Genomic DNA, 19,117 nt, shown 5'->3' with positions numbered 1-19,117 from the left:
AGCCGCAAGTCAGCGAGCGCAGCCACTGCCACCCTCTGACCAGGAACACCTAGGGGAAGGCTGCTCTCAAAAGGCGAGGGGAAACCAGGAAATGTGTTTTCCCATACTGCCCATCACGCTGTCTGTTTACAGGAAATTCTGTAAAATGTAGGAGTCTGTGCTTTGCTCACATTAAAGGAAGGAAATAACAACAGCCACAGGAACCCTGGCGAGCACTTGTGCAGGGTGGCTGCTCACACCAGACTTTACAAACACTGCTCAGAGCAGGTATAAACAAAAAAATGCTGTCATGCAGATCTAAGAGGGAGTTTTAACCGAAATATCGATTCTTTCAAACTCTGTAAGGCCACGGATTTTAGGAATTCTGCCAGTTGCAGATAAGTAGAAAAATGTACCAAAGCTTAAAGGGGGGAAAACCAGCATCCCCACTGCAAGCTGTGCGGAGAACAGGTAGCACGAAATCCAATTACAGACGTGTAGTAGCTGAACGGATGCCCTCAGTTATGGGAAAGCAACAGCAGCCAAGCGATACCTTTAAAAACGAGCTTTCCATAGGTTGCTTTATTGACCTTTCTCAAGACCCACCAGCAGAGGACACTGCCTGACAGCAAATCCACAGCTACGTAACGCTCCTTGACTACTTACTGGCTCTTTTCCGTCCATGGCTTCCATCCACAGCCTTCGATTAGCTTCTGAGAGCGCTTGCAGCGTGATGGTCCCAGACCTATGCAGAGTTTGCCCGGGGGCAGACAGGAAAACGAAGCAAAAATTATTTTAATAAACAGCAGAGATCGATTTCATCCATTTTCACAGGGCTTATCTTTCTGGAGGCCATTTTAATACTAAGCATCTCACCTCTCATTAGTTTCAATGTCAAAACAAAACCTTTTGTCTATGGAGTCAGTCTTTCTCCTTACACAGGACTTAAGCGTCAGATCCAAGGTGCTCTAGAAAAGAAAATTAAAACCAAGATTAGAGGAAAGAAACGTGGGAGAGGATTTAAGGTTTCTCAGCCCCCTCAGTCTGCAGCCTAGCATGACGCTGCCCATCGGGACACACGGCAGGGCCGCATGCTCCCAGCAGGCGCCCCGCTCATCAGATGGCTCTGGTGACACGAGCGCAGATGGTCCTTCCCACCGCTCAACAGAGCTGCAGCTAAGACCGCGATCGCAGGCTTTGTAAACCAGGTTTCCCCTCTGCAGTAACAAAATGTTCTAGATTTCATGGGATTTTCCTGCAGACAAGTGCTAAATATCTCAGCAACAAGCAATATGCTTCCGCAGGGCACAAACCTTGCTTAAAACAAGCCTTACGAGGGACTCGCTTGTTCTTTGAGAGCAGGACCGTGCTTGTCTATTGTCTGACAGAGTTGGATCCTAGTTTTTATTGGGATTAAGGAGGGCTATCAATTATCCACAGCATTGATGGCCCAATCAGCTTTACACAAAACACCTCATAAAAAGAAGAATGCTCACTGACCAAGTCTAGCGTAGACATGCTCTGATGAAAGGGCTGGGCCTCGGCCCTACGCTTTAGTGGCCCTGTTATTTACAGCAAACAGTAGGCAGCTTATGACACGTTCATAAGACCTCCACGACCTCGCAGGAACTCTGAAGAGACACCCAGGAAACTTCACAAGGAACCAGACCTCTGTGGTGGGTGCGCGAGGCTGGGACGCGTTGTGCACTGCCACCGCCACGCTGCCGGAGCCCGCGAGGCCTCTGGGCAAAGCGGATCCCGCAGACCCAGGGCACACCAGCAGCACGGCGGCCTGCTCCAGGATTATGCTGGGTTTATGCCCGGCGCTGATAAACTCCTGGCTGAGCTGTGCGTGTTTGCTGTTTGCTTGTTTGTTTCAGAGCCCTCTGTCATCGGGGCATTTGAAGTTGTGTGGCCAGCTACGCCCTGAAGGTGCAAATTACCAGACTGCAAGAGTTTGGGAAGGTGCTAATCTAAATTTTTACGAGCCCCTACCTGCATTAAAAGGCTTTAATAAACATGTTTACAACACAGATGATGATAGATCTCTTCAGTCAATATTTTGGACATTTCTTTGCCCTCTGCCAAGGGCTTCCAAAAAACACATTTTATTTTACTGTTGCACTGTGCAGAAGGCTGCCAAAGAACACAGACCATGAGATCAGAAACTGGAGAACAGCACGCCTGACTTGCAAGTCCCCAGGGGACGCTGTTCCATGGCAGAGAGGTGGGCGGGTGGACTCAGCTGGACTCCGATCGCTATGCTCTGAGCCATGGTCTCATCCAGCTCTGTATCCTGCCCCTTCCCTAGCACACTGAGGAACTGCAGGGAACTCCCAGACACATTGGTAAAAAACAAAGTATTTTGTATCAGGTCCCCCAGTCACCCTTCCTACAACGGGGGGCTGCTCTACTCTGGGTGTGGTTTCAGAAAGAGACAGAATAGATCAACTGAAGGAAAAACTTGGTGAGCAAGTCTGCAGATATCCCTCCAGGAAACTAACTCACCTGCTTAGCTCCAGGCTTCTGGTCCATGGGGGTCATCCTTAAGGTTTTTGCCTCCTTTTCGTATTGGCAGTAATACTTCACCCAGGAGATGCCCAGCGCCCCTGCAGAAACACGGGGAGCAGGAGTCAGCAGCAGGGCACGACTTTGACCGGCAGCCGGCCGGCACCTCCCGCGGGTTTGTGCCTCCCTGGGGAAAGGGACAGCACGACCCGTGCGGGGTCCCGGCCCCAGGAGCGGCAGGAGCGAGTGGGAGCACCCCCAGGGGCACGTGGGGACACCTCCATCCCCATCACCTCCATGCTGTGGGGAGCAGGACGGAGGAGAAGGAGCACGGGGCGGCTGCTGCCTCCAGTGCCCTTCGGAAAGCTGCTGGTGAAAGGAGGTTTGTGGGGCTCTGGTTGCAAGCCAGACTGGTGTGGCAAAGTCCAGCCAAGACCTACACTAGCAGGATCCTACGTGTCAAATGCTTGCTTCACACGGAGACCACTATTTTTGCCTGTCAACAAAAAGTTGGCAGTAAAGACAACGGCACCTTTAAAGCACCTTGAAGTTCCTATTTACTTCACACTAGGATTTGCTGCCACTTTTCTTTGTTGTCTTACCTGAACCCCATTGTATGAAATACTTGAATTGATACATTTTCTGCAATTTCACTTTTAAGTTGAAGTTTTTCTTTTCATACTCCACTTGTAAGGGAAAAATAAATAAAGGCAGCAAATACTCATTGGCATGCAGGAATGTGCAAAATTTGTTTGTGGTCTAAAATTACGATGTATGTGTTTTCTTTTGAACACAGGATAAACACACATATAAATACATTTGTATATATAACCCAAAAAAATAACTGCTTACAAAATAAGTTATCTGTAGACTCAGAGGCCACAGCTATGTATGCAGGCTTTTGTCCCTCGAATGTTCATGCTTGCATGACCAACAAGTATTTGTAAGAGACTGAATTTGACTGAGTTCAGCACGGAATCACAACTTTTGCTGCCAGCAGATTAGCCTTCAGCACTGGCTAACACTTCAGCTCTGCTCACAGGCACTCAGAGACGTTGCCTGTCTGAGCCACTACGTAAAAGACACGCAATACAGGAGATGGCATCTTTCTAATGCACGAACTTTTTTAGCTGGACAAGCTCAAACACCAGCAGCGTTCTCCCAGTCCCTCCTCTTTGCCTGGAGCTGGGAGAGAGGACATCTGGAGAGAAGGTGGGGACTGAACGCCCACAGCCCTCTGTGAAACCAGCACCAGGAGTGCTGACTTGCTGCACGAGCATGCACGTCACCTGAAGTGAGCTGGTACAGGAAAACAAATAGTAAAAATTCAGCATCCAGCACATCATCCCGAAGGGAACTCCCGGCATGGGAAGAAGCAAGAAGTGCAGTACAAATACCGGTCCTGTAACCACTCAGGAACTGCACATGCTGATGTGGGCTAAAAATGACCCTCTTATCAGTGAGAAGGAAGCTGGGCAGAACAGCACATACGTTCTCATAGAAGGCAGCCAAGGTGCAATCTGCCAGAGCTCCAGCCTCTCCAGCTAGAATGTAGTAATAAATCTCATCTAATTCAAGCACAGGGCAATTAGCTCCTTGCTTACACGGCTGGCGTAACCTGGAGAAAGCTTTGTGCTATCACAGAGAAAGCTGTCAGCTGCACTGCCATTAACGCTGCTGCTAGGTCCTGAGCCACCGCCGAGCATGGCCGGAGGCACTGGGCTGGCAGGTGTGACACAGCCACAGCCGTCCCGTGGCCAGTGCTGCCCAACCACAACAGGCTGGGAGCTGAGCACAGCCCTGGCAGCAGGGCTCCAAGCCACGCAGCCCAGGCTGACGCACTCTGCAACATGTTCAGTGCAAATAAAAAGCATTACATTTCTCCTGAGTGTACAGATAGCCCTCGATGGTCGGCTGCCCTGGTAGCTTGCAGGTTAGGGGGGCTTCCTTCATCCTTTTCTTGAGGTCTTCCAGCTCCTCCCGTGTGCTGGAAAAGTGATTCCTTGTCTGTTGGGGAAAAATATAAAGAGGTACATCTGAACAAGAGCAGAGAGCAAGCCTCAGGTATTAATGATCAAAATTTCAGCCTCAGACTTTAGGTGCTCTGGCAGAAATGTGTCAGTCTCCAGTGCACAAAATGTGAAAGCCACTCCACAGATTCTGATGAAAACTCAGAACAAAAAGCTAAGAAAGTGAAAGCCATAAGAACATCGGGCTTTTAAAGATGGTTGAAGAGACAAGGTTTAACCTACCAAACATGGAAATGGTGAAGAGTCATGAGTGGGAGGACACTTTTGTTCTTACAATAAAAGAAACTTAGCACTTTTAAAGGCTAGATGGAAGAGAAGGAAGCACCTGAACTCTTTGCACTATTATTTAGGTAACAGGTGCATTCTCCTACAAACCTAGGCTGTTTTTCCTCAAAAGATCATGCTACACTGCTTGGCATGAAATTGTTTTTAAAGAGTTGTGTCAGTGAAGGGTACAAACTCAAGGCGTTTTTACGAACACCACTCACACCAATTAACGAGCCAGCAGTAAACTTGGCTTGGCATAGATTTATGGCTGTTGTTCCACTGGAATGAGGGCCAGCCATGAAAGACTGAGGATAAAACGAACAGGACGCAGTGAGTATACTCTGTGAGTACACCCTGTGAGTATATTCAGTCAGAGGAGGAGCTTACCAAAGCATTTAGGAAGCTGACACCGCAAACATGAAGGTTGTAGGCCTTTTTAGAAGTCATGCACAATTTCAACCTCATGAAATTGGAAGAAATTCTCAGGTTTACGCACAAGGTTAAATGACAAAATTTTAATAGCCCGTTCTGGACAGAATTTGTGATTTCTGAAAAACACTGTAACAGCCCCCGCGGACTCTTGTGTGCAGGAGAGAAGGAAAGGTGTGTGAACTAAGGAGGAAATAACTTTCTCTGCACCTCCCACAATGCAAACACGGACAGTCTGTTTTGCATGGAAAAGCCTTTCTACTAGAGGAGTTTAAATACAAACGAGAATAGAAGTCACATGTAAAAAAATATTTCAGCTGGGCAGGAACGTACATTCTGCAGGCTGAGCTGAAGCTGCTGTTTGTAAGGGAGGAAATCCTGTGTGAGCTCAACTGTCAGGTTGTTGTAAGTGAAGAGGCTGTGGAGAAAAGCCAGCACCTGCAAAGGAGAGAAAGGACACAGATTAAACTCCTTCTAAGTTTCTAATCACAGGAAAGATAAGCAGGAAGCAGGGTTTCAGAAATTATATATACAAATACATTTTTCCTACAGTTTTGGAATGCTGCGAGTCTTAATGTGACTTACTGACCACAGCGTCTCTAATGCCCAGGTCTGCCTCCCACAGACACACTGTCTTGGTAAAACAACCCGAAATGCAAGACCCTGCTGCGGAAACAGAAGCAGGCCTGCAGACAGCTTGTCCACGAGACCCGTGCGATCCCACGGGCAGCCGTGTCCAGCGGCGGGGCAGAGCCCCCCACCCGGGCAGGGTCCCCGCACACAGCCACGAGCTGGTACCGCTGCAGCCTGTGCTGTGACAGGTAAGCAGAGCAGACATCTCTGGAGACAGATAATGCTCATCAAAGGCAAGGTGCCCAAGGCAATTCGTAGGAAGACCTCTAGCTTCCTACAGTGTCTGGCTTGCTCCTCAGGATCGACTTAGATGAGAAACCAATCTGTGGCTTCGTGGTGCTCCAGCAAACACCACTAAAGGTGTGGCTCAGCAGCAAGCCAGGTGTGCAGGTTAACTCCTGCTCCACCACAGGAATCCCCAGGACTGAATTCAGCCTGGTAGCTCACCCCTTCCTGCAACTGCCAGTATATCCGAGCATCAAACAGTAAGGGCTGAAAGAAAAGGAAGCTCCTACCGGTTCAACAATACTGAATTTCTTGCTTTCTTGTACTTCCTGGATCTGGTACACATACTCAAGGGATGACTCAAAGAAATTGTGCCTCTCTTTGTCAACCTGAAGGTCAGCCTGAAGGAAAGAAGGGTTAGGTGAGAAAAAAAAAAGTAACATCCAGTTTGATGGTATTTGACTAGCATTTGTCACTTAGCCCACAAATAGTCCTGTCCTCACTTAAGAAAAAGCCTGCTAAATGTGTCCAGCCCAGGTTTTGATCACTTTGCACAGGACCAGAAGACTCGACCACTGGACACTGTTCCCAGGTCTACCCTTTTCTAGCTCCCTGCCCTTTACAGATCCAGAACCTCACAGCACTCTGCAAGGATGAAGCCTTCCTTAAGCGCATTTGTTATTCTAACATGAGCTCCTTCTCCACCCGCAGCCCTGCACTGGTAAGGACGACAGGGTCCCCATCCTCCCTCCCGACTCCTGCTGTGACCTGAAACCAGCAATTCCAGAGCTGCAGCACAAGGCAGGACAATGTGGCATGCCGTATTACCACACCTTACACAAATTTTGCCTTGCAGAGGTGTTTGGAACTTGATCTGGCAGATCTGATTTGATCTGACCGCTCTGACGTGGGCTGGAGCGGCTGGGGCTTTCCTTTCTTGCTGCAAATACATGGCAGCAAGAGCAGCTCGAATGGGCACCATCCCTCCTCTGCCTGCTGCCACTGCCACCATGGCCCGGCTGCCACAACTGCCCCTGCAATCACCAGGAGCTAGACAAGAAACTGGCAAAAATAAAAGCTAGTTAGTTTTAACCAGGTGAGTTCACTGCCCTGTACTCTGAGGGTGAGAACAAGTGATGGCAACGCAGAAAGCCGCTGCTGCTGCTCAGCACTCTGATCTGAAGTACCACGTCCACATCCCTGCTCTCACCCATCTGAACAAGCTCCAGGTAGATTTATGCTTATGTTCAACTGGTTACTAAAAGAGATTATCCCCCCCCATATTTAAAAATCTAGAGCAGGTGGTGGTGTTGCTTCTGGACTCGACTCTGAGGGAAACTCCATGCACACCTCCTGTAACTGGGACTCCTTCTTCTTAGAAGACAAATGCAAATGGCGATCCAGCATGGAATAAAACTTCTCACCATCCTTCTCAAACTTCTTCTTCCTTTCCTGTAGATGCAAGAGTTGAAGCAGAACTGGTTACTGGCGTCTCTCAGATAAGAACATGCAACAGTGCCAAAATCTGTTCTGCAATTCAGCATTCCCAGGGAAAAATTCTGGTGGACCCATTAGAACAGGAGGCCACTTTTCCTTCGCTCTGCTTTCACCAGGTAGTTCCTCACACCGGATTTAGTTATGCTTCGAGAGCAAGCTCTGGCAATACATCGTGGTACAGGCACTCTAAATAGTTTCTCATGTCAGCACTGTAGCAGAAGCCCCACAGAAGAGGTCCTGTTCCCCTGCTCGATCTCTTCAATGTCAAGTAAACTTGAGATACACTAACGCATCAAAAACATATTGCCATTCCCTAAATGATGTTCACATAGTTCAGCATTAACTGGGTAAGTACTTTAATGCCAAAAACATGTCCAGGATAAGAAAAGATTTATTAGGAGTCTGGCAATTTTCTGTTTTTTAAGTTTTTATCACGTGTCCAAAATGTATGAGAATGAAAGCAGAAGACTAGAGGGTGATACGTGGGAGGGAAGTCATCACCCCGTCAACAGTAGTGGCAGAAACAGAGAACAGAAACCGTGCAGCCAAAACTTATACAACTTGTACTGCGTAGTGCCAGTTTGCACACAGCCCAGCAGAGTGGTTCATCAAACATAACAATAAACAATGGTAAGAGTTCGCATCTTGGAGGTCTCCTACAGATGGTCTGGTTCTTATTGACCTCATTTACATCTCAAACATACCAAACACAGGCAAACATGAAGTGTGGGCTGATTTGTTAAGAAAGACTCTGTGAAGGAATCAGCGTAACAAAAAGGTTTGCTTACACTGACAAATCTGAAGGGGTAAATGTCTAGAACAAGAACAAGAAGAGAAATTTGAGAATGAAACCCAGAGAAAAGCTGAGCTGAGGATGTGCCTGTTGGCTTATGCCTTACAGCAACTGTGAAACCACAGTGCACTATGGCTATCACGAATCAACCATCAGTAGAAGCCAAGTTAACAAATACTCATACAAGATGGTGAGCTATCTGTGATTGCTGAGAGGGAGTTACATTGCTAAAATAAAGAAATTCCAGCCAGCCAGCAGCCCCAGTGCCAGGTCCACGCAGATGAGAACTAGTGCCTATGGGGTACGCAAAGAATGCCCAACCCCTCTGGGCAGCTTTTGAAAGCTCAAGAAAGTGGAAAGCAGAGTTAGGACACACCAGCCTACTGTGTAATTAATGATATCTTCCAACAATTAATTCCCAAAAGCCCTGAAATGCTGTTCTCTTGCAACACTTCAGCAAACACACGCCAATACCACCAAGAAACAGACCAGATGGAGTCTGGCAAACTATTAAATATTAGGCATTTTGCTCATGAATTCAATAATGACTACAAAGTTTGAGGCTATGGTTCTTAAATAAAGTTCTTTTTCTTTTTTTCAGTCAGTTCTCCTTCATGAAGTTTTACTTCCCTGTTCCACTTGCATGGATTATTCAGTCTAGTAGGATGTCATACACCGTGGGACACGTCGGGGCTCCCAAACTGGTGCTTTGGCTAGGCATGGCTAGCCCTTGGCTGTTTTCTTCTTAGCCCTTTGCTCATAGAGGCTACTGTCGTATTCCCTCTGGAAGAAGAAACGTTATTTTCACGTTGGCACACACTAGGAGGCACTTGTGGGTTGTTTACTGGAGCACATGAAGCTTGTACATCGTGGTGGGCAGCACACCGTTCCCAATGTTATCCACCGTGGATAGCATCTGTTAGAAAAGGGCAAAGGCACCCAAATCTAACAGCTAGGTCAGATCTCCGCCTAGCAATAGCTCCCTCTGGCTTTGCTGGAAGAGCACCTTGCCTCCAGCACTCAGGCTCGTGCTGGTGGACACCAGGTCCTCAGGAGCACCTTAGACAAAGGTCGGACAAAGTTACTGCTGCTGCCTTCCTAAGGAGAGGACTTCTCACCCCACAAGTCCCGTTTCTCTAACCCTTGCGCATTGCTATTGCCAAGGACAAATACTACAGCAAAATGCAGTAACACTTTTAGAGGCAACAACTCAAATATTCCTGCTTATTTTTAACTGCCCAGGGTACAGCAGGCATCTTGTAAGGACAAGACCCCTGAAGAGGATCGTGTGTATCTTCTGGTATCACCCTGTGCATTTCAGGGATACTGAAACTCCACATTAGCAAATTTAAGCCTCCGAATAAAGAGGCCCAGCCATGAAATCCAGAGGAGAAGAGTCCTCCAAGGGTAAAACATAACATAAGAAGTGCTGCAGCTGAAGAGCTGATGCCAGGAAGAACTGTCAAAACAAAATAACGCCCTCATGACTAACGCTGGTGATGAGTAAATCCAAATCCAGAGGCAGAGAAACAAAAGCTCTCATGAAGTAGAAATTACCCTTTCCGTAAAGTCACGCTTCTGAATGGTCTGCCATTACACGGCACGTTTAATGAAAACAGGAACCTAAGCTTATTTCGATTTTTGTAAGCAGTCCCAAACCCCACGGTGTTTGTAGCACATGCCACAGAAGCGCATCAAAGCAAAGCTGCCCCGAAAGCCCGTGGTGGCCAGAGCAGCGCTACGGGTCTGCAGCTTGCACCCTCCTGCTGCCAGCGCGTTGCACGTAAGGAGGATGGCGATGCCAGGAGCAGGTTTAAAACACCATGGCCAAGCAGCCACCCCGTGGATGTGGCGTGCCAAGGAGGTCTGGGGGAGCAATGGAAGAGCTTTCCTGCAGCAGCGGCTCCTTCAGGAGGAGCCTCCTCCCCTGGCAGTGCCGCACCGTGTGGGGAGCCCCGAGCTCGGCCCCGGGCCGAGGGAGCAGGAGCCGCGGCGGGGCCGCACTCACCCGCGCACAGCTGTGGCCATGTGGAGAGCAGAGCAGTGCGAAACGGGATTGGGGGCATGCAAATGGAGGCCTGCCAGTCATTTTGCACTCTTGTTAATTAACATATAACTGAAAAGCAGAAGGATGTACTACAAATCCCTCCTGATTTTCAAGCCAAGGTTTCTAAGAGCTTGTTGGCTGTTGAACAGAGCACGCAAAAAAAAAAAAAAAAGGAACACAACAGAAGAAAACAACACCCAGACTGGAGCACAATCTGGAACTGTGAGCATAAATTAGTTCGTCATGAATATTCAGCAAAGGGCAGCATTACCTTCCCGCTAAGATTTGCCGGTGTTCAAATCCAAAAAGCCACCCACCTTTTATTTGCTCTCTAAAAAAGATGCCGATGCGATCTCACCCCAACACAGCCAGCACACGCTCAGCAAAGGAAGGCGCTCTGTGACAGCTTCGCTCTCTGAGCTGCAGCAGATGCTGGTGCAGTCAGAAACGAGCAGCCGGAGCTGCTGCACCCAGCTGTCGGCTTCAGGGTGCTGTATGTGCAGGGTGCTGCCCTGCACGGGAAGAGGCCCGTGCCCCGTGCAGGGGGCTCGGTTCCAGCCTGGGGGCTCGGTTCCAGCCTGAGCGAGAGATGGGGGACGGTGAGAGGGACCAACGGACCTGCCAGAACTCGCCTTTAACCAATTACTCGCTGATTGGGATCCTCTGAGATTCCCCTCCTAGAAGAGGCACGGTGAGCAGCAAGCAAGGAGCCCAGCTCACGCGGCTACGGGTCTTAAACCAAACCAAACGCACCCAGAGGAGACACACGTTGCCTGCCAGGAGCCCGCACCCGAACGCGGCTGCAGGGACTCGGAGGGCGAAGGAGCGCGGCAGAAGGGCGCGCGGGCTGCTGCTGGTGCCGGGCTCCCCCTTGCCCCTGCAGAGCAAACCGAGAGGTGGCTCTGAGCAGAGCCTGCGAAACTCTGACTGACGAAAGCCTGCAAACATTAAGTGCATCTGCTTCTGCTGCATCTCCCGCCTCGGTACGCTCCTCTTCTACGATGACGATAATCCCGCTGAAATCACAGCAGAGCTACTGGCTCACCACACGGACACCCGGCAGCGAACACGAACGGCGATGTGTTCGTGAGCGCTAGATAAAGAAGAAGACAGCGAATAAATTCAAACTGCAAATCAGTTTGGGGAAATCACAAGCTGTTGCTCGGAATCGCAGAGGAACTGAAGGCGCGGGACAGGCTGCGTGCCCGGCTTCAGCTTAAAGCACTCGGCTGGTAGAAGGCAGAGGAAAGAAACACAAAAAAGAGAAGTGTGTTCATATTGCAAAAAATACTTTATGCCCGAGTTTTCAACTAGTTTTTATGATGCCTCAGCAGTTAATATAAAAAAAATATATATGTGATTTCTAAAAAGTAAAAAGCTGTTGAGGGCTATAGGAAGAACATTTCTGTAAAAACACACCCGGAGCTCCACCATCCCAGCTACCAAGGCCACACATCCAACTCTTCTCATTTTCAAGCATCACTGCTTTGCCCAGCACACCTGTGACACAAAGAGCTCCGGCTGAAGAGAAATGGCCTGTGGCAGGATACAAAATCCACCAAGCTCATAAATTGGGCTGAGCACGGAGTCTGACCTCCATGAATACGATCTAACATGAAATGAAAAACACAAGCAATCCCATGCTCTCTCTCCTTCAGCTGAAGCCTGCACCTCTCTGATACCATTCACGCCTTTTCATTCATGCTATTCTCCAGTTGTTGGTTCATTTTGAGCAGAACAAGGCTCCAGGGCCAGGCTGAGAACCGCGTCAGCTCAGGGCATCCTGGATGCTCCGTTTTCATTTGTGATGTTTTTGTGCACAAACATTTACCACCAAGTCACAGGAGCGACAATCCCACGGCCTGCGGCCAGCAGAGGACGGCTGGGGAAGGAGGTCCTGGGGAGAGCCCGGAGAGCTGCCCCGAGTGGAGCTGAGCACAGCATCTGGCAGCAGAGACGCCGTTCAGCCCCGGAAAATGGGTTAATGCAGGCTCAGATGTCTTAGACCGTCTGGCTTCTCTCCACCCAGAGTCATCACAAAGACCCAATTCAAACACTCTTCCTATCTGGCTTCGGCATCTTGCACAGAGAACAGAAAACATCTCACAGAAGGCGACTCTGCCAAAATATGGGAAACGAATGAGAGGGCACAAGCTCCCCCGCCACATCTGCAGTCTGCGGTGCGCACGGCGGCCTGCCCGGCCTCCCTCGCGCTGCCTGAGTCAGGAGGAGCTCGGGCCCGGCAGCAGCAAAGGCAGCACAACGGGGGACGGAGCCGTGGCGGCAGCGTGCTGCTGGACAGGTCCTCACCTGGCAGCCCCGCTTCGCGCCTCCTGCTGCCGGCGCTGCAGCGGCCTGGAGACACGCTGCGAGCGGCGAAGGGCCACGGCTCCAACAGCGCCGGGACGAGTGCTGGCGCGGGCACGCCACCCCAGGCACCGCGGGGAGGTGGCGCAGCTCTCCGAGGACCTCGCACACCGAGGGCTGGCTCAAGAAGAAACAGCCTAAGAGGCATTTTAACACTCATCCTAACATTCGCAGGCTGTTGCCCTCTTGATTTAAGTGTTCCATAAACTAGAAGGGGAAGAAAAGCTTGACCTTGTCCCCGTGACCCTTCTCTGAACGCTCGCTGGCTCTCCGTTAACGCAGAGACCAGCCAGGAGGGAGGCTTCTCAGCGCCGCACGGCCGTGCCTTGGTAGCGCAGACGCCTGCAGGGCCGCGGGCCCCGGGGCGAGGTGCCGGGCCGGCAGGTGCCCGCGGCGCCGCGTGAACACGAGGGCCACGCTCACACCGCTGCCGCTTCTCAGGGGTGCGTTGTACAAACACTGTTGTACAGGGGGATTTTGAAGGGCAGGATGGCCATCAAGTCTCATTTCTTAAATCCTGTATTTATAAAACGTCAAAGGCTCCAGATGGGCTGGGCAGAATCCAAGCCCCAAGTGTTCTCCAAAACATCTCCATTTCTGAGCTGGTTCAGAGCCAGCCCCATTTCAAGCTGCCGCCGAGTAACGTGGAACCTGGACTTCTTGATAGCAGACAAGAGAAAAATAATCTTTTCTGCTCAACATGTGCAGACTTTGCTTTTCATAGTTTGTTTCTTTAAAAGTTTGATCCATCTGAAAGACTCATTAGATGCTTTATTTAAATATTTCATAACAAAAGCCCTATGACTATAATCAAGCTCTGATTGCCGGCCTCTGCTGCTCTCCCTCCCACCCCCGGCTCTAACGCACGTTTATCAGGGAAAGTATTTCACTCTCTATAGCATTAAATGAACAAAGGGGAGAAAAGAAAAAGAAGCAGGGAGTATCTCTTGATCACTCTTTGAAACAAGCATTCCTCGCTTGGAACGGAGACAGTGCTGGTATTAGGCCAGAAGAGAACCCAAAGAATTCAGGAAAAGGTTTTGGAGCCTCTTATGATTGAAAAATCAGACTAAAAGTCACAGCGCAGACACTCTCACTCCAGCAGCAGCTGAACACCAGCGTCAGGGAAGTTTCTGAAAGCACAAAGCCTACATGTAGAACAACTTTAAAACAATAAAAGCCAGGAGGAAAAAGGAATAACATAGTAGTAGAAAACAAATCTGTTTAAATTTAAAAGAAATAAATCTTACCTTGGTGAACCCTATTTGTTCCTTCCGAAAATTTTCCAAGGGTTTTATCAGCAAATCACTAGCATTTTGTACCTAAAGTGCGGAGAAAAACACTTTAATTACAGGACACAGATTCATTTTCTCCTAAACAGAGGCTGAACAGGGCTGGGAGCCAAGAACTCCTAGATCTTTCTTAAATGTCTCTGAATACAAACTTCTCTGTACACAGGTGAAGTCACTTAACCTCTGTATCCACTTGTTCCCGTTTGCAATGCACAGAAAACTTGAATCACAGCACAAGCGGCTTTGGGGACCTCTGGTAATTAACTGAAGGGGTTTTCCCCAGCCTGCCATCTGTGCTTGCACCGCTGCACGGTGAGCCAGACCTCCCTGCCCAAAGCGCCATGTCACTCCCCCGAAAACCCTGGGACCAACCTGCCGGCCCCGGGGCCCTTCGGGACCCCGCAGCCCCATCTGCGCCCCGCAGCAGGCACGCGGCCAAGGCCGGCTTTGCTCCTGCCGCCCACCCGCCGCAGCAGGACCAGGCGGGAAAGCCCCCGGGTCTGTGACCCGGCGCTCCGCAGAGACCCTGGCAGGATGAGCCCTTCAGAGGTGCCGGCCACCCCTCCTCTTGGGAGAGGGCGGCTGCCCGTATCTGCACAGCGAGGAGAGCTGGGTGCTCGAGGCAGGCAGGCTGCGCGCGAGCACTAACTAGAAGCAGCCCCAAGGAGGCACAGCCGCTTGTTTATCTCTCCGAGAGGCATGGAACAGGACGGATAGATTCTCAAAATGCTCCGGAGAGTTGTCAGCTCAGCTGGGTCCCAACCTACAGCAAGCTGCCCTGCCCTGCCTGCTCCGAAGGGAAGGGACGGAGCGGAGGAAGACGCATTGCTGCTGCTGCTGCTTCCCCCCTGCCCCTCTGCTCAGGACCGTGCGGCCGCTGCACGAGCCCTGCTTTCCATGACAACATCCAAGGCTGCTGCATGTGACAGCTGGGGAAGAAGGGAAGCCGGCCTTGCCTCCCGAGCCTTACAGAAAGGAGGGGGGAAAAGAAAGGGACATGATGCTATGTTGGCGCAGACCTTTCAGGTAATTTAAAGCTGATGAACACAGTGAGAGTACGAAACCTTCTGAGGGAGCTAAGGAAAAGAGATTGGTCCTGCAAGTGGAGGGCCAAAAAAAAAATCTGTACAGTCAGCCAACATCCCCAAAAGCATCCACGATCCCTGAAATGATCCCTTCCACCCACTTACCCATTGCAAAAGAAGCCATTGCCTGGGCTGTAATTAATAAAGAAATATCTTACTGCTTTCCTCCGGCCTCTCACTGGTTTCCTCCCGCTGCCCTCTCTGCCCGTGCCCCGCAGAGCAGGACAGCAGCGTCCCACCGGTGCTGCCTCCCCTGCGGCGGGCCCAGCCAGCCTGGCGCAGGCTCTCCCTGCTGCACGAGGCAGGAGCGAGCAGGGCCAAGCAGCTAATTCCTGGCACGCTGTAAAGGCTCTCCACCGAGCCTAACCTTCGTGTTTTTCCTGGAATTAGGAGTGAAATGGAAAGCCAGCACTCGTTGCATATTGAGGAGTTTTGGAGGCGAAGAGGGCACACCACCACAGGGGACAGACGGGAAGAAATCGCCCCGCAGGATCTGCGTGCTGGGAAGGGCAGGGGCACGGCGGGACAGTGCAGCTCCCATGGGAGAAAAATGAAGAGAGAAACTCATCTCGCTGCTTATTCTTTAAGGTTCAGTTTCACCACAAGAACAGCCTGTTGCCAGCTATCAGATACCCTGCTCCGCAGAGCGAAGCTGCTGCAGGCGGCGGCACCTCAAGCAAGCCCGGCGGTGCTGGGCTCAGCAGCGGAGCAGCTGCTTGGCGCTCAGGAGAGGTTTGGGGCACCGGCGTGGGACAACCTCTCCCCTTCCCCCCCAGCACCTTCCCCTCCACTGCTCAGGGCATGCAGCGAGGGCACCACAGCTCAGACGTGGTGTAAACACGACGTCCCTGCTGCTGCCAGCTCCCGCACAACGGGAAGCTCCACACCGAGCCATGTGCTGTCGTTCAGCCACGATTTGGCATTTAAATGGTACAACCAGGCAGCAACTACCGGAGCGCAGTTGGGATCATCTTACCATCATCGATCTCTCAAGCTCTACCTCCTGGAGCAACTCTGCGAACTCCTTGAAGGACTCGGCTGCAAAGAGAAGAGGGTTTTGATCAGCACGTGGCACCTTTTGGCAGAAACCAAAAAGGTTAGCAGCTGTTGAAAAGGCTATAGGCATTGACAACTCTCCCCGCAGCGTTAAACAATAAAACAAAAAAAAAATCTTAGGCATCAGCAGTTTTCTTGGAGTCCAACCGAAACAAAAATAACATGAAACCTTTCCTTTAGCAAACTGAAAACACGAGGCTCGTTCAGCCTGGTGGAAACAAAGAGACCAGGTAGCAGCAGTGCGCTGCCTGCCCGCAGAAAAAGGGCTGTCACAAAGCGGGCACCATCTGCCTTCACGGGGCAGGGCACAGAAAGCAGCTCAATTTGCTGCAGCGCAGACCGCAGGTGGCCGTCAGGGGAAAACCTCTCCCACCATGTAGGCACGAACAGCACTGAAACGAGGAGAACTGAAGTCCCGATTCCCCAGGAGACCAGAGAACAGGCTGGACCAACACCGACCTGTGCGTACGGCGCGGCTGCCTGCGGACTGCCTCGGGGACTCCTCCAACTGCATGAGCCTACCTGGGAACTATGCGGCAGCGAGCTCGCTGGCACAGGCCAGCGCTTGCTGGGAGACGTTCCCACAGCTCCGCGGCTCCCTGCGGCTCCCGGGGCAGCAGCCTGCCTGCCCCACCGCCCTCCTGCCCCGGGCAGCTCCCACCGGGATCTCGCGCTGCCCTGCGCCTCTGGCTGCCACACGGGCGGGTTTCCTTTGCAACAGCTGCAGGAATTCCTTTGCTTTGTGTGCAGGTCAGGCTCTGCGCTCACAGCAAAGCACACAGAGGGACTTGACTGACTCCTGAGCGGTTTAAGGAACATCTGAGGGTTAACCAAAAGACGGCTCAGCAGACTGCCTGGTACCAGGGCTCTTGAGAAGGGCAGCCTCAAGAGCTCTGGGCAGGGGTGGCATGCAAGGGAACAACCCGTGCACACAGCGAGGCACGTACAGCAATAGCTCATGCCACAGATAAGGGGAGAAGATGCATTTTTGCCCTATCCACAAAGTGAGGGCCCCGCATCCACAGGCAGAACCTTAGGACAGGACCTGTCTTTCTGCTAAAAGCAGCTGTGACACGGCTGCACAGCGAGTGAGCGTGAACTTGGAGTGCTACGGGACTCGCTCGGCAATTGCTGAGGCAGACACAGAACAGAAAAACCACAGCCTCGTGATACAGTCATTCAGCTGGCATCATCAAAACGTAACCTTTCTGATGAGTCAGGGATTTCTGAGCTCTCTTCCAGAGCGAGGGCTTCAGAGCCCCGCACATCAACGTCCCAGCAGCTTACTATGCTCTACCACAGGGCTGATGGGCTGACTTTCACCGTGGTTACTCAGGACGACATGAAATCTGAAGTGCACACACAGATGCCATGAGCTAAGTATAAGGGGCCTGAGCCTGGAAAGGAATTATCATAGAGAGAAAAAGAATCCAGACCTGAAGTTACAGGGAGAAAAAAAAGTTACGGTGCCTAACATTTTCACTGGATGTGGTTTTCTTCCTCTGCAGGATGCACCCAGGCACACATTTCCTGGCTGCAGCCGCAGAGCAGCCCTGAATTTGTCCTTGCACCACGGGCACGTAGGCTACGGCCCTGCTGCGGGACCCGCGGCGTTTGGGTCTGTGCTCGCCGCGCAGGGAGGCAGCGCGCAGCCGCGGATGTGCAGCGAGGACGTGTCTGGAGCACGCGTCCCCGTGGGAAGGCGCTGCTTGCGACAGACAGCGCCAGCGGAGCGTGTGTGTCCTGACTCGCACTTGCAGCGTTCAAAGCCACTACCTTAGGAGCATGAGTGTCAGCTCGCTGTCTGCCTGCGTAACAAGATAAAAGCACACCATTAGCTATATTTACAGATCAAACGCGTTCCCTGAAGTACGGCAAGAAGAGCTGTCAATGTTTTGCTTCATTCCCGTATCCTGTGCCTCAGATCAGCTCCTACGCTCGCGCACATCCCTGTGCCTCAGAAGCCCTGTAAGAGATGGGAAGTGCTACAGAGATGTCAACACCCTGCTCCTGTTTGGGGAATACGAGAGACTTGCAACGCCCTGAGCTCAGCCCCGCGCAGACACTCCAGATTGGCTGTAGGAGGAGGAACACAACACAGACTTTTCACACTGGATAATCTGGGTCCTGCTCTCGGGAAAGCAAAACAAACACGACCCAGCAAAAACAGAAATAGGGAAAAAACGCCTGTTTTGCCCCAGAGTATTTTACATGTGCTGTGATCTGTTCTTGCTTTCCTCCGCCCTCTGTCCCCTTGCACCCTGCCGTCCCCTTGCACCCTGTCTGTCATTTCCAGCTGCCTTCCTCGCCCGCCGCCAGCCAAGCGCTGGGCACGGGGGCAGGGAGTGGTGAAGCAGCGGCACACGCTGGGCGTTGGAGCTCTGTGCCTGCCAGCAGCAGCAGCAATGCGATGCTCCTCTCCTCGGCTGGCTGCTGCCTTCAGATCCCTCCATGCCCAGAAGGTAGCTTATAATGCAACGTCTTCCCCTCCATTATGCAGATGGGTTTGGAAATTCAGCACCTCTATTTCCATTAGATTTGGAGGCTGACTCATTTCCAGCAGGCTTCACCTAGCAACTTTCCATAGAGGAAATCAGATTTTGAAGGACAAGCCGCAATCTGCTTTAAATAAAACAACCAAGAGAACAGGCTTTACTTCCTTCCCTTTTAGGTGACGGCTGAGACCTGACATCAGCACTGTCAGCTTGGAGCCGCTGTTCACACAACAGCCTGACAAAGCTGTTGCTATTTTATAAACGCCTCGTGTCCCGGGCACTCCGTGGCCCACCGCCTGTGCCCCTGGTGCCTCCGGCTGTGCCCAGCAGCAGGGCTGGACCCCCCCAGCAGCTGCAGCACTTCCTGATGTCCCCCAGCAGCAGGGGTGCCCACCCCCCTCCTCTGGCCATTCT

General features: G+C 51.4%; 1 protein-coding gene across 4 annotated transcripts in view; it reads right to left on the bottom strand.

Moving 5' to 3' along the window:
* Positions 1–19,117, bottom strand: part of OPHN1 (oligophrenin 1) — a 62,617-nt gene that overhangs the window by 22,814 nt on the left and 20,686 nt on the right. For all 4 annotated transcript variants that reach the window (XR_010834862.1, XM_067005232.1, XM_067005230.1 and 1 more), the window contains exons 3-11: positions 16,129–16,190; positions 14,026–14,097; positions 7,422–7,523; positions 6,362–6,472; positions 5,547–5,651; positions 4,365–4,494; positions 2,488–2,588; positions 856–947; positions 646–724 (exon numbers count right to left, since the gene is read on the bottom strand). Coding sequence is in view for 3 of the 4 variants with exons in the window: in XM_067005232.1 (XP_066861333.1) it covers positions 646–724; positions 856–947; positions 2,488–2,588; positions 4,365–4,494; positions 5,547–5,651; positions 6,362–6,472; positions 7,422–7,523; positions 14,026–14,097; positions 16,129–16,190 (854 nt within the window). In the remaining variant the exon portion in view is untranslated. The remainder of the gene's footprint in view (positions 1–645; positions 725–855; positions 948–2,487; positions 2,589–4,364; positions 4,495–5,546; positions 5,652–6,361; positions 6,473–7,421; positions 7,524–14,025; positions 14,098–16,128; positions 16,191–19,117) is intronic.

Source organism: Anser cygnoides, chromosome 13, assembly GCF_040182565.1.
Source record: "Anser cygnoides isolate HZ-2024a breed goose chromosome 13, Taihu_goose_T2T_genome, whole genome shotgun sequence".
In the NCBI taxonomy this organism is placed as follows: domain Eukaryota; kingdom Metazoa; phylum Chordata; class Aves; order Anseriformes; family Anatidae; genus Anser; species Anser cygnoides.
Note: the sequence above shows the minus strand (reverse complement) of the source record. Positions and strands in the feature narration are given on the sequence as shown.